At 37.8% G+C, this 27149-nt stretch overlaps 1 protein-coding gene across 1 annotated transcript in view; it reads left to right on the top strand.

The window, feature by feature from the left end:
• LOC128615528 (NACHT, LRR and PYD domains-containing protein 12-like) overlaps positions 1 to 27149 on the top strand; it is a 298796-nt gene that overhangs the window by 148991 nt on the left and 122656 nt on the right. The window contains exons 18-22 of the mRNA XM_053637702.1: positions 15287 to 15460; positions 15976 to 16149; positions 17644 to 17817; positions 19294 to 19467; positions 22526 to 22699. Of these exons, the coding sequence (XP_053493677.1) occupies positions 15287 to 15460; positions 15976 to 16149; positions 17644 to 17817; positions 19294 to 19467; positions 22526 to 22699 (870 nt within the window). The remainder of the gene's footprint in view (positions 1 to 15286; positions 15461 to 15975; positions 16150 to 17643; positions 17818 to 19293; positions 19468 to 22525; positions 22700 to 27149) is intronic.

Genomic DNA, 27149 nt, shown 5'->3' with positions numbered 1-27149 from the left:
TTCTGTCAAACTGTCAATCAAAGTAGTGTGTTGATAATTTATGGCCCTGCCTTCTCAGGCCGACAGGTCTGTAGGTACACTTTAATTTATGACAGGGCTGGGGGGTAACCCTATCGAGTGTATCAGGGGGTCAATCTGGCTAATTTGTGTCTGGTAGTGGTGGAGAGGGTTGTGGGGTGAATAGACCCCTCCCAACAAAAGGTGTTTATGTTAATGAGTTTTGTTTTTGGTGGGGTGAAATACGTCTGAAAAGAAATAATGTGTTTAATATGGGGATGTGTTTGTGTTACTGTGTGGCGTTATTTCGTTTGTGTAAACACATTGTTAGAAAAGCATGATGTTTGAATGTGTACATATATGAGTAGAATATTTGTTTTTTGAAATAAATAAAAACAAAATGTTGATTACGTTTAGGGAATCCCATTTCACCTTTGAATAAACTTTAAGGAGGTAAAGCGTTTTTTAAAAAAGAATCTGTTTAAAAGAATCGTTTGTATTACACACATTCTAAACACAAACCTTTAGGAGGTAAAAATGGTTAAAAGAGCTGTTTAAAAAGAATAGCGTGTATTACATGACTTCTAAACAAAGATCCTCACGAGGTAAAATGTTAAAGTGCTTTATATTTTATTTTAAAGCTTTATATTTTATTTCATTTTGGAGAATACTTCAAAGAGGAGATGGCTGTCTATCGTAACAGTAAGTGTTTAATTATTATTATTATTATTATTATTATTATTATTATTATTATTACACATTGTTAAGAATGTTTTTATTCATAAACGAATTTACGGGTTTGTTGTGGTGGATAAAACGGGTATCTAACGCACAGGTGATGCTGACATTGTGTCTATCCCGGACATCGTAGACGAAATCAAGTTTCTGAACAAGGCAAGCGGTACGTGCATTGTTATTATTTATAAGTATTCGTTCCTATGTATGATGTGTTGTGTTTTAAATTTTTTTAATTTTAAAAAAGAGTGTTTCATCATCCCAATTCGTGCCGATATCCTAAGCCATGTTTTTGTTTTCCACCAGAGTCAGCTGTGAATGAACCGCACGCTAAAGACTGGTTTGAACTGGAATCAGGATTTGTTGGAATCGTGGGACGCTTGTGCATTTTCCCCGGATCCTGGAGACAACGCTTCTGACGATCTGCCTTCAAACCAAGAAGCTTTTGGTCGCGAGTCGCCGGCTGATATAGACAATAACAGAGACTCGATGGAGGTGATACGAACCGGGCTCAAGGCCATCGAGGATCGTATTGCTGGATTTGAAAAGACTTTTGCTAGCGTCGCAGAGCGTCTGGACATTATAGAGAAGAATCAGCATCTTTATAATCAAAGTGTGGTGGATACATTACAAAACCATACCATCACACATAAACATATCATAGCAACCCAGAAACTCCTTGCTGGGGAGATTCGACACGTTGGTCACAATCAACACCTGACGACGGAATTGTTAAAACAGATTGTACAACTGGTTAAAAACAAGAAGCTCGGGTGAGTTGTACAATACATGTTTAATACACTTGTGTCTGTGTGCGTGTGTGTGTGTGTTTATTTGCTGGTTCGTATCTGTTTTACTGTGTGCGATTTTTTTTTTTACTAGCTTTTGTTTCAATTTTAAAAATCTGTAAAAATGTCAAAGCGGTGTGGTGAAAACTCATGTAATCTGGGAGCAGCAATTAAATTTCGATGGTGTGTGTACTTTTGAACAGCGTGATAACACAGAGACATTACAGGGTTTAATTCGGACAATGGAGGATCTGAATAGACTACCACTGCTACTTTGTTGGACTTATTAAACAGTGTTAGATCAATGGCTGAGGTTCAAACAGAACCAATGCCTAATTCGTTGTTAGACAGCGATTCAAATTCACAGCAGGTGGGGTGGGGGTCAGACAGTCAATCGTTTAATCCTTTGGAGCCAAATTTTGGGTTATCCGAATCCGCTATCGATTCTATTATAAGAGAGGGTGGGTCTGTTGGTGGTTATACGGTGGTACCGAGACTCAGATTTAATGGGTTGGAGATACGGCGTCGTATAAACATGCGTGTGATAACCGCTCCAGACCTGGCAGCGTACACTATATTTCTGCATGATCTCATGTCTGAAATAGTGTCGTTTTCCAGACTGCTGGCCGGCGATGGGGGTTTAATCAACATTACCTTGAGAGGCCCTAGTCTACACTCTGATGTTAACGCTGTCTTGTCACCTGATAACGATTACGATTTGCACATATTCACACAACAACTAGAGAACATTATACAAAGTAATTCTGACGTACGGGCTGATGAATGTCTAGATCTGAACGTGTCTATACCTCGGTAAACACAGTGGTGCTTATCGAAAGATTTTGTGTTTAACGGTAGAACTATTCCTGCCTCACATATGCTCGAATTAATTACAGGCATCACGGCTCCGCAAAAGATTTCTGATGCCCCAAGACCTGTCGGCTGGCTCGAATTTCTGGAGACTTTTTCTACTTTAAACATACCATACTCAACGGTGCCAAACCATTCTGTCAGACACGCAATTAACTCTTTCAAAACCAAATCGACTTCACCTATAACCAACTCATCTAAGAAGCGTAAAAAACAGAAAATACTTCCGAGCACACCACCAGCACAATCAAATTATTCCGATGGCCCTGTATTCAAATCACCCACTCTTGACACGAGTCAGTGGCTACGTTTTTAAACCACGAGTTTTCTATTGTTTATGATCTTGTTATTATCTGTATTGCTGGATGTGGTGTATGTATAACAATAATAATATTAATGTTAATAATAATAATAAAGAGTCAAAATAAGAAGAAACCTCTGTTCTTTGTTTTTATTGAAAAAAATCTAGTGTTAGACTTAAACATTTCACCTTTCTGAACACAATGAATACGTTTGAAAACATTTTCATTACAAAGACCTTATTTTAGTTTGAGTTTTTTCATAAATGCTGACAACAACTTGTAATTTTTAATAAAATCGCCGGTATACATCTTCAACACACGGTCATAATCATGTCCCTTCACCATGTGATAGAGAAAAAACACACAATGCTGCCCGCAGGTCTCTGATGAAAAATCTTGGACTTGTACTGCTGAATGTTGAATCACTCTAGAATTGCGGCTTAGAAAGTTTTTGATATTCTATGGGAAACGATTGTCATCTGGTTTATTACCAAATATGTCGAAAACACAACCCATGCCAGTCTCGTTTATGTAGATGGCTAGCCAGTGTTCACCCGGGAGTCCTGAAGGATGTGTTGATTATCACCATTGATGGTAATTTTCTCAAGGGGGCTTTTGGTAGGTGGTCACACGGTAGTACGCCGAGAAAATGGGTATTACACGAGATCTTATCCATTATAGCCGTAAGCTGGATGGTGTCCATTTTGCCTATTAATAGTAATCAACCAGGATCTGTCTGCGATTTGACACTTCGATGATGCTGTCAAATATGGCATAAACAATTAAGTTGATCGTTTGGGGTAGAGGTTGTCTAAAACGTGCTTCTAGCCTAATATTTCCAGACTTGATAAACGACACGTCTTGACTGCAGTCTTCGTCCGGCGTGAGATTAAACGCATAAAGGCTATACCCATGCAGAAAATCCTCCCTATCAATAGCTAGATGTTGATTTTTAAGATGTTTTCCAGAAGCCAACGCTAACTGGTAAAATTCTCACACAGTAGAGAGACTTCAATATTCAGGCTGCAGAGGTTTAGCGGGGTGCTGCTGGCCGTCCAGATAAACAGCCAGTTTTTAAATGCGAACGGATTTTTATCATACGAGCCTGTAAACGCGTCATTATCAACCATAGCCAGAACCACAGATTTTAGTAGAGTTCCTAAGAACAAGTTTTCTTGATTACAAACACGTGAGCCTACAGGGATTGAGAAGATTTTCACACACACCCTGTCGATGGGGTATTTGGCTGGCGTCGAGAGCAATGCTTGTGCGTGCCCCAATCTCACACCTGGTGATACAGACACTTTTTTCACAAACAGTGAAGCTGACACGATGTTTAGTTTATAGGCCACAGCGTCGCTCCTCATCAAACAGAATTCATCTTTTGCCCTCGTCATGCGAATTTTAATATCCACGCCATTAAACTTTAGTTTTTCTTGAAAGAATATGTCACTGTGAATGGGGGCCAGTAGTTCAACAACATTGCTGGCGTTGGTAAATGCAGCAAACCTCTAATACCACCAGCAGGGTCCGTTACGTCCATGTGACCAGTAGTGTCTTTGTAAAAGAGTCCTGCTGAGAATAGCGTTTCAAGAGCGTCTTTACCATAATTGGTGAGACACTCTATTATGCATCGATAAGGATATGTGTTGGAACTTTGTGATATGAACTGGCACCCTGTCCAGGGTGTACCCTGCCTTGTGCCCGATGCTCCCTGGGATAGGCTCCAGGTTCCCCGTGATCCTGAAAAGTAGTAAGCGGTAGAAGATGGATGGATGGATGGATGGACGGACTTTGTGATATGAGACGGTCTCCAAGCGAGACGTCCACTTGTGAAAATATTGTGGATTCGGCATAGTTAATAAGTCCCACGGGGGCTCCGTCTCCTAGGTCTGTGCCGTCAGCATTAGTGATTTTGAGACGTAACAAAACAAGGGTGTTGTTTAGGTCCACATAATCCTCTCCAGTCCCCGCTATAAAAAAACTCCAGAGGCGATGTTTCTCATATTGCTGACAACAGGGGTACTTCTATATATGTATTTTTTTTCAATAACGGTTTGTGTTAATTCTACTGTGAATAGGTTCAGTTCGGTTTTTAAGCATTCTTCTGACATATTGTGTAGTAAAGACATGGTCTAAAATATTGTTATAACGCAGGTCTTTGGTCTTCTTGTGCTTGCGTTTTACAACTGACGATTTCTTGGTGTTATGTTTTCTTTTCTTCATCGTTTGGCCACTCCTCAGAGCTGTTCATGGTTGTTGACTAAAGGACACAAAGAGGATGCACCTCCAGATTTAAAGCGCCGTCTAAATTGATACCAAGTCAAGTGTGTTGAGGACAACAGGGTTATCAGTATATAGGGAGAGTTTTGTAGGTAAAGAGGAGTAAAGCAGAGCAGGTAAAGAGGATTCCCTACAAGAAGATAATTCCAATTTAGACCAAGAAAATCCAGGAGATTGAACCCAGTAACAAAGTTTATGGATGTGCGCAGCCCAGTAATAGAATTGAAAATTGGGTAATGCAAGTCCTCCACTAAGTTTACATTTCTGCAATAAAGATTTACTAACCCTTGGTGGCTTCCCTCCCCAAATAAATGTACTAATTATATTATCCAATGAATTGAAGAATAATTTTGGGAGAGAAAGAGACACTTGCTGGAACAAGAAAAGAAACTTCGGTAATATATTCATTTTGACGACATTGATCCTGCCAATTAGGGAAATGGGTAAGTTACCTCAACTCTGAATGTTAGATTTAACCTTTGAGATAAGGGGAGTGAAGTTAGCTAATAAAAGATTAGATAGAGAACGTGTCACGTTGATACCTAGGTATTTAAAACCTGACTGACTAAATCGAAACAGTAGATCTGTCTGTTGGAGAGACAAAACTGAAGTATTGACAGGAAAATAGTCGCTTTTATCTAAATTTAGTTTATAACCAGAGACAACACCAAAAGACTCCAGAACATCCAAGACAGAAGGCATAGAGGCGATGGGATTGGTTACATACAATAGCAAATCATCAGCATATAGTGACAATTTGTATTCTACACCATAACGAACTATTCCTTTAAAACAATATGGTAATGTTGACCCTTAGATGCACAACGTATTCAAAAAACTAACATGGGTACCATGAGCAGCTGTAATTAGCATTTCATAGCTCCATTAGCCATACTAGTATTAACAATGAGTTTTCTGTTCAAGAAACATTGACAATTTTAGCTCTTTGAATGCTGCACCATTATGGTTAAAGTTAACTAATAATATTCTAACTAACAGTGTTAAAAAATTGTACTTACACTGACCAGAATTTTGATTTAGTAACTGTGTCGACTTTTCCTATACTAACAACACTAATTTCCACAAGAACACCGTGAACAGAAGTGTCACTGACACCTAGTGGGGGGAATGAAGTGTAACAGATTATTCTCCTTGTAAATAAATGAAAAGTTCAATCATGAGAGACCAGTCAATGAAGTAAAGAGAATTGTTTATTGAACAAATGATGATGTGATTTGTCTCGAAAAAGTCTTCGGCAGTTCGACTCTAAAAGGGTGCTAACACTTTGGAGATTTGCGCCTATAAGTCAATGTCTAATATTTTATAAACGGAAGCAGCACAAACGAAACTTTTGTCGGCACAAACCAGCACAAACGAAGCACAAACGATTGAGAGTATTTTGAATGAACTTGGAGCATGGGGGTGACCCCAGAATGACCTATAAATATTCTTTTAATATCTCCAAATCCGAAGTAGCACAAACCAGCACAAACGATTGAGATTATTTGGGGGGAATTTAGAGCATGCTAGTGAAACGTTTTATGACATTATGACTTTATTGTAACTATCTTTCTCATATTAGTTCACCTTTTATCTCCCATGTTGATAAGGAACCTGTCCCTTTCTCTGCCTCCTTCAGTTCTTTAATTTTCTGCTGATGTTCTGGTAATCTGTCCTACCTCTCAGACTGTGCTACACACACGTACTGCGCATGCGCTTGATTATGGTTTATCTGAAGACCCGCCCATAATTTTGAGCTACCTTGCCTTTACAATTACGAATATGTCTGTTTTGCATCGTGCCTTTACTGACTATATAACATACATATAATATAACAAGGTCACGTGCATGTCTGGAAATGTAACGAACTTGAGTAGCTAGTACTTACATCACATTCCCTCTCAATCCATCTGAAAACTACCGGCGATAAACATCTGAAATACTGCTAATATTATCAAAATGTTAGTAGAAGAGCTAGTGGTTCAGCAAACCTGTCACTTCCGCATTCTCCGAGTCCTGTAGAATTCTATGGGCGTGTCGCAACTCTCTTTTTCAGCGGCGCTAAGCCCCGCCCCGTTCTGCAGGCTTCAGCAGGTAGGGGGCGGAGCTAACGTCACAGGTAAAAGTGAAAGAGTTTCTCTCTCAGACTCGACTCCATTTTGTCTCTGTTGGAAAAGCAGAAAAACCTCAACACCAGGCAGAAACGGTGATATTAATGTCACACAACATGGACTGCTGAATAAAAGTAAGTTATTTCTTTAACAGAAACGACTTTATATTTTATTTTACTCGTGTAAAAAGAGCAGTAAGAAAACTGCGTCACTTCCCCGGAACTGACGTCATCTTCCCTGTAAAGCTGCTGTTTATCAGCTGTGTGTTATGTATTTTATATATAAGTTTCTCTCTTCGATGAGCATTCAGTGTTTGGGGGATTTAGATTTATTAGTGTGGAACAAACATCATATGTTTTAAGATCTGTCTTCTACGGAAGTCCAGAAAAGGCCATGATGATGTATAATAATCCCCCGTCGTTGTGTTGTACAAACAGTACTTCCGGTTTAATTTCTCTCTGCAGCAGGGCCGTGGTTCAGACAGAACACCTTCACAGTGGAGCGGTTCAGAGAGGTTTATTTTCAGCTTGGACTCGAGTATAAAGAAATAAAGTCAGTGGTTAGTTGAAGGTTTTCACACTGCGGTTAAGCAGCAGCTCTTCCTGGAATCTCGCTTCATCTAGATGCACATAAACAGCAGCAGAAAAAGCTCCTTTACTTTTATACAAAACCGTCATTTTGAATAAATAAGGAACACAACAAACACAACAATTGGCAGTATTTATGAGTGTACAGGAAAAATGTTTTTATAACCCTTTACATTTAAATAATGGCAAAATCAATCAAGTTTAATGAGACACTATAAAGTAGTAAACCAAATAAACACATTTACTAAAATATCTTTTAAGAAACTATATTATTATTATTATTATTATTATTATTATTATTATTATTAATGTTATAAATCTAACCATAAATATATTTTTTAAATGTGTAGATTCATAACGGTTCATTCCACAGAGGAAGTCTAACACCAAAATGTTAATATTTTATTTCGTATTAAGACTGAAGTAAAAGGGACATTTCAGATTGGTAGGTGATCAAACCCTCTCAGATCAGTTCATAGAGACCTACTATAAGCTCACAATAAAGATCAATTCATTTTACTGTAGAATTTTGAAGTAATACGTTTTTAAAAAGTGTAGATGGTTTATTTCACAGAGGAAATCTCTGACAACAAAATATTAATATTTTGCTTAATCTAACTGCTGTAAGGGTAAAAGGGACTTTTCAAATCTAAAACTCACTCAGATCAGTTCAAAGTGACCTACTCTATGCTCACAATAAAGATCAATTCATTTTACTCAAAAGTTTCTCGGGGAAATGAAAAAGCATCGAAATATAAATTTTCCTCAAATCTCATATTATTTTTCAGCACCATGTGCCCTTAGGGGGTCCGCAGGATAGTGTTCCTGTAGCTCAGTACTATCCTGTAGACGTAACTGTAATAAAATTATTAATTAGTTAGTTAATATGATAATTTTTGGCCATATAGTTTTAATGATAATTAAACGTGACACGGTAATACTAACCAGGAATTTTATCATGAAACCAGTAACCGTTTCATCCCTAATAGCCATCCAGCCAGCTATCATCATATTGATAATCATTCATGTAGTAAGACTCTTCAGAATGAATTGTGATAATAAATGATAATAAATCACTGGTTTAGTAACAGAGGGTTGTGACGTTACTGTTGTGACTTGAAGCCACTGATTCCAACATTACTTCAAGAGGATGAAATACTCATTTTAGTGAAAGATTTAGATAGAAGTCATATTGCTATCTTGTAAATAAGATTTGTCTATGAACTATGAATGACTGACGTGGTGTGAGAGATGCGTTTCCAAAGCAACGGCACAAACAGAGATCTTTATTGTTATTATGGGATGTGTAAAAATATTCGACACTCTAGGTGATTAATGTGAAACACTGGTTATTATTGGTTTGTCCGTGTGTGTGTCAGTGAGAACATGAGAACTAGTGGATAAAGTCTGGTTCATAAAACAAGATGACGTGTCTAAGCATTTTCAGCACAGCGAACAAAATATATTTAGTATTATGTTACGTGTGATCCCTCTGTAAATACAGATCATGGATCGTTCACGGTCTAAAACAGTCATATGGAACACCCTTACTTTAGGCTCACAGAAATCATCTCTGTTTAGTACAACTGATTTCAGACTTACTGACTTCTGGCTCAGAATTTACAGTACATTTATTTAAACTAAAACCCATGTAATGCTGTTAAAGAGAAAGTGGCATTAGACTTAAAGTAGCACTTCTATTAACTACAAATCATTTTAGCTGCCTTCTGGTTCGGACTTTTTATTTAAAGTGTCACACTTACACTTCAAACTGTGTCTCCTCCCTTCCAGCAGAGGTCTCCCTCCCCTGATTATTGAACTGTTCGCCTCACCTCCGCGCGCGCACACACACACACACACCTTTGTTTTATCAAAGGAGCAACATTTTCTTTAGTGGAGAGATGTGAAAGATTTTTTCCCCAATTGTAACTGTGTGTTTGTTTTGTGTTTTCTAGGAGTGTAAGAAATTCCAGCAGAATAGATTAGCATCTTCAGGACTCAGCTGTGTGTCCATGAGCTGTCTGTGTTTACACTAATATTCAAACATGGAGACCCCTGACCTGGACACAGATAATATGACCCCGCCCTCAAATATCCAGTAAGCTTCCATGTCCTAGTATTTTAGTCATTAAATATTCATATCTGAAATATATAATGAGTTTATAATAACAAATATTTATACTAAGCATGAGAAGTTATCAGTCAACACTTGAAAAAACTGCTAGATTCTGTTGATTGTAATAAAATGATGTCCTTATGAAAATGAACCATACAGTGGAACAGTAAAGAGACATGAGACAATACACTAAAGCCACGATACGAGACATATCCCTATACAGGCTTCAGAAGACGATACTGACGAGACGGTGTTTACACAAATCAAACCACTGCAATATCAGTACAATAGGGGCGTTAAACTCAAACTCTGCCTGAGCCACTTCAGCATTTTTGTGAGACCCTGAAGGGCCATAATCAAAGTTTATACATTTTTTCCTCACATTTATCATATTCTATCAAATAACACCAATAATCTGTAGTCTCTGACATTCGAATAGGATGTTTCTATAGGAAAAAGAAGGGCTATTAAAGTGTATAATAACATTTATTATAATAATAATAAAATCAGTATAATAATTATAATAATATTTATTATACTGACTATAATGTCAAACATTTTTTATGAAGTCATTCCTTTGTTTAATCCCATTTTATTTGATATCAGCTGCTGTGATGAGAAACAGGATTAGTCTATTGTGATGATGCATTGTTCCTGTTTCTGTTAGAAAGTTACTAGTCAGATATCTACACTATAAGCACAGAGATATGGAGGTGAGAGCCGGTGAAGTAGCTGCTGGAGTTTACTGCAGAAGAAAAGTAGATCAGGATTTATAATATAATGTGTCGTAGTGTTCATGCTTCGAGGCAGTTAGGTTCTCACTCACAAACTTCCTGCTCTGTATGCTACTACCTCTGCTGCTGCTGCCTAGTGTGTAAGGAGAGGTAGAGGTCATAACGAATATTAAACAAAAATAACATGATATACGATATGATACAATTCTCTCACTGTATTTTTGTATCCTGATTTTTGAGAAAATGAATTTCTGTCTCATGCCCACTCTATAATGTTGTACGAGAAGGAGCTCAGACTCACCAGAACCCAGCTGTGTCTCCTTGAAGAGTGATACGTCTATGGGTCATCCTCTGAACTTTAGAAATAAAGACTCCTCATCTGTACACAGGTAACATCTCATAGTTCTCACAGTTAAAGTCACAGTTATTGTCTGTGCTACACAATCATTAGCAGCTATTTTGATTTATATTTTATTTTCTTGGTCTTTAGTGACACTACAGAACTTTATGCTCAAAATGTCTTACAGGTAATGACATAAATGCTAAAGCAAGTATAAGCAAATGCTAATGTAAGCAAAACAAACTATAGGAAACAATATGTAATGACATTAAAACTACTACTACTACTACTAATAATAATAATAATAAACATTAAGGAGTTCTAATAGGAAATAATAAATGAAAAATAATAAAATTGAAAATAATATAATGTACATAAACACCAGACTATAAAATTTCATAAAACAGAAACAAGTATTCAACACTGATTCTAAAATGAATAGGAAGTCCAAAGTAACAACATTGTTGTTTTGTGCTAAAATCCAGGCACCATTGAGATCACGGTTACTTGGACGTGTCTCCATGAAGAGTGATGTGTCTGAGTATTTCTGTAAAATATAATAGAAAATGGAGACTCTTTATATGAACACAGGCACTGATTATTTACCATAAATCATATAACTGACATTACAGAGTTTATTATTAATAATAATCAAAATCAGCATTTTCCTCAATTTAAACATTTTACCTCCCAAAATCATGTCAGTAGGTCTACTGTAATTAAATTGTCCCTACAGGTGACGGACTGAATCTCATCCACAGTGTCGTATAATTCTGGATAGAGTTACAGATTTTTATACCTGTGAACCTTTCTAGCAGGTTTTTAAAATAATAATGATCTGTATTTGCATCCATTCAGGACACATTATCTGTTCATTCTGAATGATGTCCTTATGTTCTGTTACAACCATAATGACCATATACAGTCCCCTCCACAAGTATTGGAACAGCGAGGCCAATTCTTTCGCTTTGTCTATACACTGAAGACATTTGGGTTGGAGATAAAAGATGAATGAGACAATAGATCAGAATTTCAGCTTTCATTTCCTGCATGATAAGGTGCCATGTTCTAAGTTATTTAATACATCTAGATGTAGATAAAGAAAAACAAAACTAGAAACCCTCAAATTAAAACGGACACATTTTTTCTCCAGGTCCACAGTGTTGGTGATGTTGTATTTAGCAGTGTGTTTTCTAAATATTAATACCCTTACTACAACTATTTCACTAAATTTAGGGATAAATTAGACTCCAGTATTAAAGTGATGAAAGTTATTGTCTTTAACAGCTACAGTTTTTATTCCCAGTGTTCTACAGAAGTCAGGAGACAGAAGAGAAAAGAACATCAGCACAGCTACAGGGTAAGATCAAAACCAACAACATGACTGTGACACTGACGCGCTGGTATTATAAACATCTCTGCTGTCATTTCCTGCAGAGTGATCAGATTATAGAAAACATACCATAGAATAAGGCAAATACATAATAAAGCATCATAAAGACTGGTTATCTGTGGTAACCAATCAGAAAAAAGTGTGATCTTAAACTCTAATAATTAGACCCCATGTCTCACCATGTCTTCCTACTTCACCCTGTCACAGACACGACCCAGAACCTGCTGCTGTAAATGACTTCCAGAAAAAGTTCCAATTAAATCTGGTGAAGAAGTTTCAGTGTTTAAATGAAGTGATGATAAACCCAGAAAACCGAACACTCCTGAATGAGATCTACACAGAGCTCTACATCACAGAGGGAGACAGTGGAGACGTCAATAAAGAACATGAGGTGAGACAGATCGAGGCAGCATCCAGGAGAACAACAACAGAGGAAACACCAATCAAATGCAATGACATCTTTAAGCCCTTATCTGATCAAGACAAACCCATCAGAACAGTGCAGACAAAGCCCTTATCTAAAAAAGACAAACCCATCAGAACAGTGCAGACAAAGCCCTTATCTAAAAAAGACAAACCCATCAGAACTGTGCTGACAAAGGGAGTCGCTGGCATCGGAAAAACAGTTTCTGTGCAGAAGTTCATTCTGGACTGGGCTGAAGGGAAAGTAAATCAGGACGTCCAGCTCATGTTTCCACTTCCTTTCAGAGAGCTGAATTTGATGAAGGACCAGAAACTGAGTCTGATGGATCTCCTTCATGTCTGTTTTAAGGAGACAAAAGAAACAGAAATGTCCAGTTTGGAAAAGGTTCTGTTCATTTTTGACGGATTGGACGAGTATCGTTTTCCTCTGGATTTCCAGAACACAGTGAGAGTGTGTGATGTAACTGAATCAGCATCAGTGCATGTGCTGCTGATAAACCTGATCAAAGGGAATCTGCTTCCCTCTGCTCTCATCTGGATCACCTCCCGACCAGCAGCAGCTGATCAAATCCCCTCTGAGTGTGTCCATCGAGTCACAGAGGTACGAGGGTTCAATGACCCACAGAAGGAGGAGTACTTCAGGAAGAGGATCAGTGATCAGAGCCTGGCCAATAACATCATCACACACCTGAAGTCATTAAGAAGCCTCTACATCATGTGCCACATCCCAGTCTTCTGCTGGATTTCAGCCACTGTTCTAGAGAGAATGTTGGGTGAAGCAGAGAGTGGAGAGTTGCCCAAGACTCTGACTCAAATGTACACACATTTCCTCATAATTCAGACAAACATCATAAGAGAAAAGTACTCAAAGAAGCAGGAGAGTGATGAAGAAATGCTTCTCAAACTGGGACAATTGGCTTTTCAGCAGCTGATGAAAGGCAACCTGATCTTCTATGAGGAAGACCTGAGAGAGTGTGGCATTGATGTGAGAGAAGCAGCAGTGTACTCAGGTGTGTGTACGCAGATCTTCAGAGAAGAGTTTAGGCTTCACCAGAGTAAAGTGTACTGCTTTGTTCATCTGAGCATTCAGGAGCATCTCGCAGCTCTGTATGTGCACCTGACATTCATGAAGGAAAAGAGAAATGTTCTTGAACAGAGTGAGGTCTTTAAGACAATTTCAGATGTCCACAAGAGTGCTGTAGATCAGGCCTTAAAGAGTGAGACTGGACATCTGGATCTTTTCCTCCGTTTTCTTCTGGGTCTCTCACTGGAGTCCAATCAGAAACTCTTACATGCCTTAGTAACACATACAGGAAGTATCTCCCAGACAGAAAAGGGGGACACAGTACAATACATCAAGGAGATGATCAGTGGAGATTCCCCTACAGAGAAATCCATCAATTTGTTCCACTGTCTGAATGAACTGGGGGACAATTCTCTAGTGGAGGAAATCCAACGCTACCTGAAATCTGGAATACAAAGTGAACTCTCTTCTTCACAGTGGTCTGCTCTGGTGTTTGTCTTACTGACATCAGCAGAGGAGCTGGAGGAATTTGACCAGAGTAAATATATCTCTACAGATAAAATAACAGATGAGATTCTTGTGAAGGTGATGCCTGTGATTGCAGCATCCAGAAAAGCAATGTAAGTAAAGCTGAATAGAACTGTTCTACTGTTACAGTGTTAAGAGAACAAATCAAATGTCTTAGCTGTTCAGATCAATCTAACTCTTCATGACACTTTAGACTCTCTTTTCTCCTATTAATAACATTTTAGATCAGACTCTTGCTTTCCCATTTGGTGTCCCGGATCTTATGCGCCATGTTTATACAATGTGTGTGTGATGATGTACGCAGCTGAAAACTCCCACCAAGCCGAATCTGAACAGCTCTGACTGTGTGGGACTTTTGTCTAACTGATGATTGTGCTTTTGAAACTGAGAAGTTGCAGTGAAAGCTTTGAGGACTTGTTTGATAATTTGCATTACTGTTAGTTCATTACGTATTATTTCCTTCAGTATCAGGTGTGATACAATTGAAACAAGTGGTTGGAGAGCTCTGGACTCAGTACTCAGCTCAGAAACCTCCAATCTGAGAGAACTGCATCTGACTGTGGATACACTGGATCTGACTGGGAGTTATCTAGGAGCCTCAGGAGTGAAGCGTGTCTCTGCTCTACTGGAGAATCCTCAGTGTCAAGTAAAAAATCTGGAGTAAGATCATCTCTCTGAGAGACACAGTACTCACTAAAAGCTGCAGTTAATAGTTGTGTACAGTTCTGTTTTTTCAGTTAAATCAGAACAACATACAGAACAAATATATTAGTCATTAAACATATCACTTGTGCAATAAAGTAATAATTAAATGCACTTAGATATGTGTATAAAAATACATTTAAACAGAGATTTAATTAAAAAAAAACCCTGACTCATTACTTTTAACATAAACTAGCAATAGTTTTACACCATAATTGGTCAGTATTAATAATATCTTGTGATTGGACAAGAGAAGGGAGACAGTCCAACATAACAGACACATCATCTTTACAGTAAGTTTTAAACCAAGATGAAAATGTGTTGATGAAGAGTGTGTCATTGTGTCTCTGCAGGTTGTGGAGTTGTGGTGTCTCAGATGAAGGCTGTGCTGCTCTGACTTCAGCTCTGAGATCAAACCCCTCACACCTGAGAGAACTGGATCTGTCTGGGAATAAACTAGGAGACTCAGGAGTGAAGTGTCTCTCTGCTGTACTGGAGAATCCTCACTTTAAACTGGAGATACTAAAGTAAGATCATCTCTCTGAGAGTCACATGACCTGCTCCTCAGTAAGACATATAGATACTTTTTATGTGTAAAACTTTCAATAAATAACTTGTAATTAAAAATGGAGTCACTATGAAAAGGGTTGCCAGATAAATTTTCAGTGAAGTCCATTGGACTGCTTCTGTAAAGCAGATCAGTCTCATACTTACTTACTTTTTTCCATCTGGGGAACACAGACCACTGACGACCTTCCACCATCTTTCACAGTTGTTCTCTAACCTCTCCAGTTGTTTTCACTCCTTTAGACCTATCAATTACGAATTAACAGGATTTTAATCAAAATTTTTTGTGTTAATGCTTGTACCAATGATTTACACACAAACCCGTTCATATCCAGTTTTATAAATGAGGCACATTGTTAATTAGAATAAACAGATGATATTAAATCCTCATGTCATTCTGAATAATAAAATCCCACACATCATCTTTAATGTAATGAAAATGTGTTGAGAAGAGTGTGTCATTGTGTCTCTGCAGGTTGTGTAATTGTGGTGTCTCAGATGAAGGCTGTGCTGCTCTGACTTCAGCTCTGAGATCAAACCCCTCACATCTGAGAGAACTGGATCTGTCTGAGAAAAAACTAGGAGACTCAGGAGTGAAGTGTCTCTCTGCTGTACTGGAGAATCCTCACTGTAAACTGGAGATACTGGGGTAAGATCATCTCTCTGAGAGTCACATGACCTGCTCCTCAGTAAGACACATTCTCTAATAGTGAGACTGAAGCAGAGGTTTTAGGTTCATCATCAATGTCCTGAGGAGGAAGATTGTTTCTTTTCACTGCACACTGATGATCTGTCACAGAGTCTTTGGGTCAGATGTACGTATGTGAGAAGCTGCAGCACAAAACGTGACTTGATGCGACTGCAATGTGTCTAAAATTACTGTGAAATTTACTACAACATTGTAACTAATCACACAAACTGCAGCTCAGACACAAACTAAATACACTGTGTGTGATGCAGGGTTTAAATGCAGCAGGGAAAGGGTGCAAATGATCTCAAAATATAGAATTTAAAAATTAAAATGTGAAGTTAATGTCATAGAACTTAACACGTCAATTCATTAAATGTGTAAAACATTCAATAAATGATTTGTAATTAAAAATGGAGTCACTATGAAAAGCGTTGCCAGATCTGCTTTACAGAAGCAGCCCAGTGGACTTCACTGTAAATTTATCAGTCTCATACTTACTTACTTTCTTCCCTCTGGGGAACACAGACCACTGACGACCTTCCACCATCTTTCACAGTTGTTCTCTAACCTCTCCAGTTGTTTTCACTCCTTTAGACCTATCAACACCCAAAGTATTATTTTAATGACTTTGGGGGTCATTTATCGATCTTTTAGTAAAGTTGTGTGTAAATGTTTGTGTGAGTCAAACCCAGCTCGAATTTTCCACCGGATTTACAAAAGTCTCTGAAAGTCTGATTTTCCTTGTACTCGCTTTAATGATTAGTTTTATTTGTCTTAATTTATGGGTTTGTATTGGCTCAGTTTTAAAATATTTAAAAATAAATGTTAATAATATAAAACATCTGATATTCACAAATTATCTCAGTGGGGCTCTTAGTCCCTGATCTAGTGAACTAGCATGAGGATGTGTTTTTGATAGAAACTCCAAAGCACTTCTATAAGTCGCTCTGGATAAAGGAGTCTGCTAAACGCTGTAAACATGTTAAAAATAAACAGTTTAAACTCAACTGAATATTATATAAAATTTAAATATAACTATATATATTTGCAGTAATCCATGCAAATTATATGATTTGAAGTTGATCAAGACAAGGTTTACATTCATTAGTCTGGGGCTCAAGCTGGGAAATGTGAAGAAAAGAATTTGACTGTGCTGTAATGTATATGTGATAAATAAAGACTTCTTATGTATAAATGTACACACACTCAGGAGCACGAGTAGAATACCAATGAACAGGATTTTCATGAATACCAAATTTCTTGTGTAAACGCTCGTACAAACGATTTACACACAAACCCGTTCTTATCCAGTTATATAAATGAGGCACATTGTTAATTAGAATAAACAGATGATATTAAATCCTCATGTCATTCTGAATAATAAAATCCCACACATCATCTTTAAAGTAATGAAAATGTGTTGATGAAGAGTGTGTCATTGTGTCTCTGCAGGTTGTGGGGTTGTGGTGTCTCAGGTGAAGGCTGTGCTGCTCTGACTTCAGCTCTGAGATCAAACCCCTCACACTTGAGAAAACTGGATCTGTCTAAGAATAATCTAGGAGACTCAGGAGTGAAGAGTCTCTCTGCTGTACTGGAGAATCCTCACTGTAAACTGGAGATATTGAAGTAAGATCAGCTCTCTGAGAGTCACATGACCTGCTCCTCAGTAAGACACATTCTCTAATAGTGAGACTGAAGCAGAGGTTTTAGGTTCATCATCAATGTCCTGAGGAGGAAGATTGTTTCTTTTCACTACACACTGATGATCTGTCACAGAGTCTTTGGGTCAGATGTACGTATGTGAGAAGTTGCAGCACAAAACGTGACTTGATGTGACTGCAATGTGTCTAAAATTACTGTGAAATTTACTACAACACTGTAACTAATCACACAAACTGCAGCTCAGACACAAACTAAATACACTCTGTGTGATGCAGGGTTTAAATGTAGCAGGGAAATGGTGCAAATGATCTCAAGATATAGAGTTTATGAAATAAAATGAGAAGTTAATATCATAGAACTGAAAAGGTAAAAAAAAATAATGAAACATTTGATTTTTAATAAAAAATGTAGTCACTATGAAAAGGGTTGCCAGATCTACTTTACAGAAGCAGCCCAATGGACTTCACTGTAAATTTAACACTCTCATGCTTACTTACTTTTTTCCCTCTGGGGAACACAGATCACTGACGACCTTCCACCATCTTTCACAGTTGTTCTCTAACCTCTCCAGTTGTTTTCACTCCTTTAGACCTATCAACACACAAAGTATTATTTTAATGACTTTGGGGGTCATTTTTCGATCTTTTAGTAAAGTTGTGTGTAAATGTTTGCGTGAGTCAAACCCAGCTCAAGTTTTCCACCGGATTTACAAAAGTCTCTGAAAGTCTGATTTTCTTCGTACTCGCTGTAATGATTAGTTTTATTTGTCTTAATTTATGGGTTCGTATTGGCTCACTTTTAAAATATTTAAAAATAAATGTCAATAATATAAAACATCTGATATTCACAAATTATCTCAGTGGTGCTCTTAGTCCCTGATCTAGTGAACTAGCATGAGGATGAGTTAGAAACTCCAAAGAACTTCTATAAGTCGCTCTGGATAAAGGAGTCTGCTAAACGCTGTAAACATGTTAAAAATAAACAGTTTAAACTCAACGAATACTATATAAAATTTAAATATAACTATATGTATTTGCAGTAATCCATGCAAATTATATGATTTGAACTTGATCAAGTCAAGGTTTACATTTGTTATTCTGTGGCTCAAGCTGGGAAATGTGAAGAAAAGAATTTGACTGTGCTGTAATGTATATGTGATAAATAAAGACTTCTTATGTATAAATGTACACACACTCAGGAGCACGAGTAGAATACCAATGAACAGGATTTTCATGAATACCAAATTTCTTGTGTAAACGCTCGTACAAACGATTTACACACAAACCCGTTCTTATCCAGTTTTATAAATGTGGCACATTGTTAATTAGAATAAACAGATGATATTAAATCCTCATGTCATTCTGAATAATAAAATCCCACACATCATCTTTAAAGTAATGAAAATGTGTTGATGAAGAGTGTGTCATTGTGTCTCTGCAGGTTGTGGAATTGTGATATCTCAGATGAAGGCTGTGCTGCTCTGACTTCAGCTCTGAGATCAAACCCCTCACACCTGAGAGAACTGGATCTGTCTGAGAATAAACTAGGAGACTCAGGAGTGAAGTGTCTCTCTGCTGTACTGGAGAATCCTCACTGTAAACTGGAGAAACTGGGGTAAGATCATCTCTCTGAGAGTCACATGACCTGCTCCTCAGTAAGACACATTCTCTAATAGTGAGACTGAAGCAGAGGTTTTAGGTTCATCATCAATGTCCTGAGGAGGAAGATTGTTTCTTTTCACTGCACACTGATGATCTGTCACAGAGTCTTTGGGTCAGATGTACATATGTGAGAAGCTGCAGCACAAAACGTGACTTGATGCGACTGCAATGTGTCTAAAATTACTGTGAAATTTACTACAACACTGTAACTAATCACACAAACTGCAGCTCAGACACAAACTAAATACACTGTGTGTGATGCAGGGTTTAAATGCAGCAGGGAAAGGGTGCAAATGATCTCAAAATATAGAATTTATCAATTAAAATGAGAAGTTAATTTCATAGAACTGAAAAGGTAAAAAAAAAAAAAAATGAAACATTTGAATTTTAATAAAAAATGGAGTCACTATGAAAAGGGTTGCCAGATCTGCTTTACAGAAGCAGCCCAGTGGACTTCACTGTAAATTTAACAGTCTCATACTTACTTACTTTTTCCCTCTGGGGAACACAGACCACTGATGACCTTCTACCATCTTTCACAGTTGTTCTCTAACCTCTCCAGTTGTTTTCACTCCTTTAGACCTATCAACACCCAAAGTATTATTTTAATGATTTTGGGGGTCATTTATCGATCTTTTAGTAAAGTTGTGTGTAAATTTTTGTGTCAGTCAAACCCAACTTGAGTTTTCCACCGGATTTACAAAAGTCTCTGAAAGTCTGATTTTCCTCGTACTTGCTTTAATGATTAGTTTTATTTGTCTTAATTTATGGGTTTGTATTGGCTCACTTTTAAAATATTTAAAAATAAATGTCAATAATATAAAACATCTGGTTTTCACAAATGTTCTCAGTGGTGCTCTTAGTCTCTGATCTAGTGAACTAGCATGAGGATGTGTTTTTGATAGAAACTCCAAAGCACTTCTATGGCCACATTTACACTACATGCTTCAAGTGTCTCCAATTCAGATTTTTTCCTCCCATGTGTCACAGATCGGATATGACCCATGAATGTGTACGCAGGAAAAAAGCACATGGCTTCCAGTATTCTCAGATCTGTTTCAGGCCTCATTCATACGTGGAAATAAATCTGATATGAATCGGATATGTGCATTTGCGTCTGCCATGTAATCAGACAGATCGGATATTCCCCTGACAGTGCGAGTCGTATATCATTGAAAAAGTGACAGTGGTAAATGAAATCAATTCAGGTGGACACCAACCGCGAAAACACAATGCTCGACAAGGGCACTTTGCTTTTTTCTCCACTTGATCAAGGCCCTTAACCCTATCTGCTCCAGGGGCACTGTATCATGTCTGATCCTGCGCTCTGACTCCAACTTCCTAACAAGCTGTGAAATGTGAAGAAGAGAATTTCACTGTGCTGTAATGTATATGTGATAAATAAAGGCTTCTTCTTATGTATAAATGTACACACACTCAGGAGCACGAGTAGAATACGAATGAACAGGATTTTCATGAATAGCAAATTTCTTGTGTAAACGCTCGTACAAACGATTTACACACAAACCCGTTCATATTGTTGAATTTTATCAGAATCAATATGCCAAATATTAATCCTCTACTCGCTACTCTGTCATACAGCTTGATAGAGCATGTAAAAACACTTCCTCTTACCTTCTCAGAAGGCGGAGTCTTCGTGCCGCTGGGCTAGAGAACCAATGAAATCCTTTCCCTTTCGCTGAAAGGGTGTGTACCAAAAAGGAATTTTACTCACGGAGTAAGATATACGAATCGTCCTTTTTGTATGGACTTCGCTTAATTCAAGAACAATAAGGATTACAATTATCTTAACTCAGAATATAAATAAAATAAAATAATGAAAAACCAGTGACTATGCAGAGTCTGAAAATAGTTTTCTTTTAAGAAGAGACATAAACAATCTCTTTTTAGATCACGCAGGATCAGATAGTTTTTCTTCCTTCACAAGAAACAAAATTTTAACGTTCACCCGAGGTGCGGCCCTGAACACTAATCTGGTCAGAGCTTATATACACCTTTCGCTTGTGGTTTCAAGCGCTAGAGTCTAAGTTTTCGCTCAAAACCGCAACGCCTTTTCAACGGTGTTGGGATGTAGTTACGAGCGAAAACTCTGAATCTGTATGTAGAAAACAGCAGGCATGCCCTTATTTGGGTCTTTAACAGATAAACAGAGGTTGGGGGGGATTGTGGTTTTTGAATACTCGCCTTAAAGCTGTGTGTTTTTAGCGCTGGCTGTAAAAAAACAGGAGGTAAAAACAGGAAGTATGTTTCTACTGGGCTTTCTTCAGATTCAGTCGTTCTATCAGTCTTTCCATTTCATCTATTTGTCTAGCAAGATTAGAGAGTCTCGCTATTCTCCCATGTTTCTGACTTAATTTCCTAATGTATTCAGTCCTCCTGTATTTAGCACGTTCTTTTAACATTTCAGCTTCAACGGTCATTTGATTTAAGGTACTCAGTATTCTATCACACTCTTTCACTACACAATCATATTTCCATATCAGCTTTTCAGTTCTTTTTATATCCAGCGTGTCGAGCTGTAGATCTCTCAGGTCTTGCTGGATGGGTCTGATGTCCAGAACAGCTTTCTCAGCGGCCCCCCGAAACAGAAGACTTTCCAGTCCGTCTTTCTCCATGTTGCTGTCTTGCCCCCCTCCTTCTCCTTATTCTTTTTCTCCTCGCATGGTTCTGTTTCCCCAGACTGTCAAGGTTGGGGTTCTTGACATAGTTCAATTATAATACAGTTTTAATCGCTTTCACATAACGTCACATAACATAATACATCAGTTGTATTTCACAATAAGCTGTAAATAACAGTAGGACTGAGGCTACATATATCTGAGATCTAAACCTCCTATAACAATATCCAGTTTTATAAATGAGGCACATTGTTAATTAGAATAAACAGATGATATTAAATCCTCATGTCATCCTGAATAATAAAATCCCACACATCATCTTTAAAGTAATGAAAATGTGTTGATGAAGAGTGTGTCATTGTGTCTCTGCAGGTTGTGTGAGTGTGGTGTCTTAGATGAAGGCTGTGCTGCTCTGACTTCAGCTCTGAGATCAAACCCCTCACACCTGAGAGAACTGGATCTGTCTAAGAATGAACTAGGAGACTCAGGAGTGAAGTGTCTCTCTGCTGTACTGGAGAATCCTCACTGTAAACTGGAGATACTGTGGTAAGATCATCTCTCTGAGAGTCACATGACCTGCTCCTCAGTAAGACACATTCTCTAATAGTGAGACTGAAGCAGAGGTTTTAGGTTCATCATCAATGTCCTGAGGAGGAAGATTGTTTCTTTTCACTGCACACTGATGATCTGTCACAGAGTCTTTGGGTCAGATGTACGTATGTGAGAAGCTGCAGCACAAAACGTGACTTGATGCGACTGCAATGTGTCTAAAATTACTGTGAAATTTACTACAACACTGTAACTAATCACACAAACTGCAGCGCAGACACAAACTAAATACACTGTGTGTGATGCAGGGTGAAATTCTTAAAGTGGAAATTTTGTTCTGTTAGTGAGGATTCTTTCAGTACGTCTGTGTCTAGCTGCTATGAACTGAGTTGCCAGATCTGTGTTACAGAAGCAGCTGAATAAACAAGCAGTATTAAACTTATGCAGTTTTCCTCAGTAATGAAAACACACACACACAATATACACTAAAAAGCATTAAAAATACATCAAAACATTAAGTGTTTCATCATAAATAACGAGTGATTTTTAAAATGATTTCACTTTGATAATAATGAAACAGGGTCTAATGTTCTTCCAAGTCAATGGAATGTGTGTAAAATAACAGACGAACACATTCTGTATAATAAAACAGTCAGACTTGTTCTTGTAAGTACTGAATAAACCATTTAAACATTCAGTCTCACTCTCTCTCTCTGTCTCACACACACACACACACACTCATTTCAAGATACACAAAGTATGTCTTGATGTTCATAAACAGAGAGAGTGAAGAGTGTGTCATTGTGTCCCTGCAGGTTGTGGAGGTGTGGTGTCTCAGATGAAGGCTGTGCTGCTCTGGCTTCAGCTCTGAGATCAAACCCCTCACACCTGAGAAAACTGGATCTGTCTCAGAATAAACTAGGAGACTCAGGAGTGAAGAGTCTCTCTGCCCTGAAGAATGATGAACATTACAAACTACAGACACTAGAGTGAGTAATTATATTTTTTAGATAAACACGGGAACAAATTAAAAGACTGACAGCATTATTTTGTACATTATTTTGTACATTAGTATTATTTTGTACATTTCATTTTAGTTGCAGTAAATATCAGATAATCAGATACTGGGTTAAAATTGTACTATATTCTATTTAATCAGACTTTTTCTAACAATGAGCTTTAATGCTGTTTGGTGTTGATTTAAAATTGATGTGAAAGCAGAAGACAGGGAGTCAGACAGAGTCTACAAAATGTCAGCACTGAGTGCATGAGAGTGATTGTAGATGAACACCTCGTCTCCTTGTGACACCCTGCTATCTCTGACTTCATACTGCTGCTTTTGTCTGAATCAGATGATCTCGGCTTTTCCCTGTTTCTGATCGGCAGCAGATTTTCTTCTCCACTCTCATAAAAGCGAATTAAAATCATCATCTTTGATGCCACACTGCTACAAATATTTTATTTAAGGAGTCCCTTTACTCTGACACTCCTTCCAGCACTCCACCTCCACACCGTGTCTTCTGTCATTCCTGTAAAGTTCCCCTCCGCTTGTTCTTAACGTCTGCACTTAAATACACGTGTAGAACAAGAGATAAAACACACAGCAGTGATCACTGTTTTCAAAATAAAGCTCTACAGCCTGTGATTGTATAAGAGCAGTGATGTGATGGTAAATATCTGCTCATGTTCCTGTTAGATCTTGTGGAAGTTCTCATCTGTTCTAGCTAAATGTTCTAACAAATGTATTCTATAAGAATGAAGAAATGTTGAATGATTATGAACAGGAGATAATAATGTTTTCCTTGCAGCAGAGATGATTACATGCTGTTGATCATGAAGTACCACAGTCTAGTTTTTGGTTATTAATTTAGATATCTGTCTTTTACATTTTAATAGACTACACACATCTCAGCACCGAGTAGAACGACCTGTGATCCCTGGACAAAATTATCCTCAATCCCAATGAAAACCTGAGGGATTATTTGTAACAGCAGGTGAAAAACCACACGAACTCCAGCTGAACCCAGTCAGTGGAAGACAGAACTGAAATGGACAGGAACAGTTTCATGACATTGGTGGGATTCTCACCTGACAGGATCAGCATCTGAGGAGTTTATGTGAAGAAGCCCCTAGGAGACTCACCACAAGTCACATTTCTCACTCTGTCCTTTAGTTGGTGTTTAATATAGTGTAGATCTTTTGGTTACAGGATCAGAACTAATCTGTTCTTTATTTTCTCTGATATCTGATCCCCATTTGTTTGCTAGTATCAGCTGATCATACCCGGTATGGGATCAGTGCCATCTCTATTACTTAAGTATACAGTGCTTGCAATATTTTCCATAAATGTATCAGTGGAATACAGTATATTTTGAAGAAGTGAATATATATGTACAATATAATTATGTAATACGATGTTATTATTTGTGCTGTATAAAATTAGTTCATGTATTTAACAAATTTTTGCTATCTGTCATGTTTAGAGAAGGAACTCTGGACTACAGTTCCCAGCAACCACTGCACCTCATTGCATCACGGTCACATGACCACCTACACCTGAATCACGTTCATGTCAACAGCACTTAACATGAGTGTTCCATAGTGTTCCATTTGAGACGATATTACCTTTCTAAAATTCATACAGTAGACCAGTGTTTCCCACACTGGGGTGCCGTGTAAAAATCCTTCAAGCATTTCTAAAATGCTAAAATGTGTATAAAACATTTAATATATATGATAAATATCTGATGTCTGAAATAATAGCACAGACACAGAAATAAATAAGAGAGACACACACACATAATAACAAAAATGATATATAAAATAATAATTCCCTCGACCCCCCTCGCTAACCTGTCAGCAGCACGTGAACATTAGTATGTGTAACGTATGCGTGTGTTTTATCCTAATAATTAGCGTGTGACGATGCGTGTGTAGTGCAAAAGAATATGGACAGATTTCTTAAAGGAAAATCTTCAGATGCTTCTGGACCATCAATTTCATTCCCATGTAGCTAAAGCCTTGTTTATACTTCCACCTGGCTCCCCAGCGCGAGACTCCACTGACTGCGCGCACCTCCACAAATGTCTGGTTCACCCCGTGTGGCTTTGAGAAATTTTCAGGAAGGGGAAATAGCAAGAACTGGAAACTCAATATCCGCTCCCAAAACAATACACTGCATAAACTTATACAGGTAAATCTACTCTTTGACAGTCACTACAAGTGCTGCGATGCCAACTAGGATGAAACGTTGTACCCCAAAAGGGTGAACACACACTGCACTGACATACATAAACTTTTTGCAATGTTAACCCCCCCCCCTTTTTGAAGGAGGATAAATAGCAGTGTCGAGACAAGAAAGCCGGAAGGTGCTGTGCCTATTTGGTCTTTTTCAATATTTTTCAATACTTTAAATATTTTGTTTTGTTTTTATTCAGTAAAATCTTCTTTTTTTTATTTTGCAGAGAGTGAGATTTCCTTTAAGCTGTGTGGAAAGCTCCAGCACTCGTAAGTACACACAGGCCTTTCTTTTGTAGGAGTCCACTCACTGGTCCAACGACGGTATCCAATGACATGGTGGAAGGATTCCTGCGCATTTCTGTCTTTCGAAGAGATGTGGAAACATTTACATTATTACATTTGATATTCCACTTCTGTTTGATTCTCTCTTAAATTAAATCTGACTCCAAATGTAAAAAAAAATCCTCAGTGTTGTATTTATTTCCTAATTATTTGTACATCATGAGTTTGTAAATACTTTTCATCTTTTACATTTAATTAATCCTAGTTAATTCCATATTTTAGATTGTGTTCGTTCATTCGGATTCCATGTCACTCAGAGTCTCGTGCTGGCCGTGTACGCGGATCTCACGGTCACAAACTTAACCAGTCTTGATCGTTAGACAGAGGTAATTGACTAATACTATTCAGATGGCCGCCCATGGTTGGCCTTTTATCTAAAAAGTACTTCGTTTAGTCCCCTTAGATAGTAGCACTTAATAATAGTAACATAATTTCTGGTCAGAAAAATGTAGAGAGATAGACCAATAATATCAGAGTTAAGATTAGCTTTATAGAATCATGCCACAGTTTCCTATGTACACTTAACTAGAAAAGTATTACATTGTCCAGAAGTTTAGACTTTTCCCTGTCTGGACTTGGTCGATCACCTGTATGTTGTCCAAAATGGAAATTCATATTGAGCCTGTACACACCAAGTGCACTTAACTTAAAGCCAAGTTGTTAGCCTGGACTCTAAAATCTCAGTAGGCATGCCCCAGTGCTCCACCTGGATATTAACCTGTACTAACCTGGTCCCAGATTTGCGGTAACAAGCACTTAACATAATCTACTAGAGACAATCATTTCAGAATATATTGAAGTATAATATTTTTTTTAACCAGGTAGGATCATATGCAAATCAAATAATAGTAATAATAATAATAAA

This window comes from Ictalurus furcatus, chromosome 12 (assembly GCF_023375685.1).
Source record: "Ictalurus furcatus strain D&B chromosome 12, Billie_1.0, whole genome shotgun sequence".
NCBI lineage: Eukaryota > Metazoa > Chordata > Actinopteri > Siluriformes > Ictaluridae > Ictalurus > Ictalurus furcatus.
The sequence above is the reverse complement of the archived record's forward strand: the minus strand, read 5'-3'. Positions and strand labels throughout refer to the sequence as shown.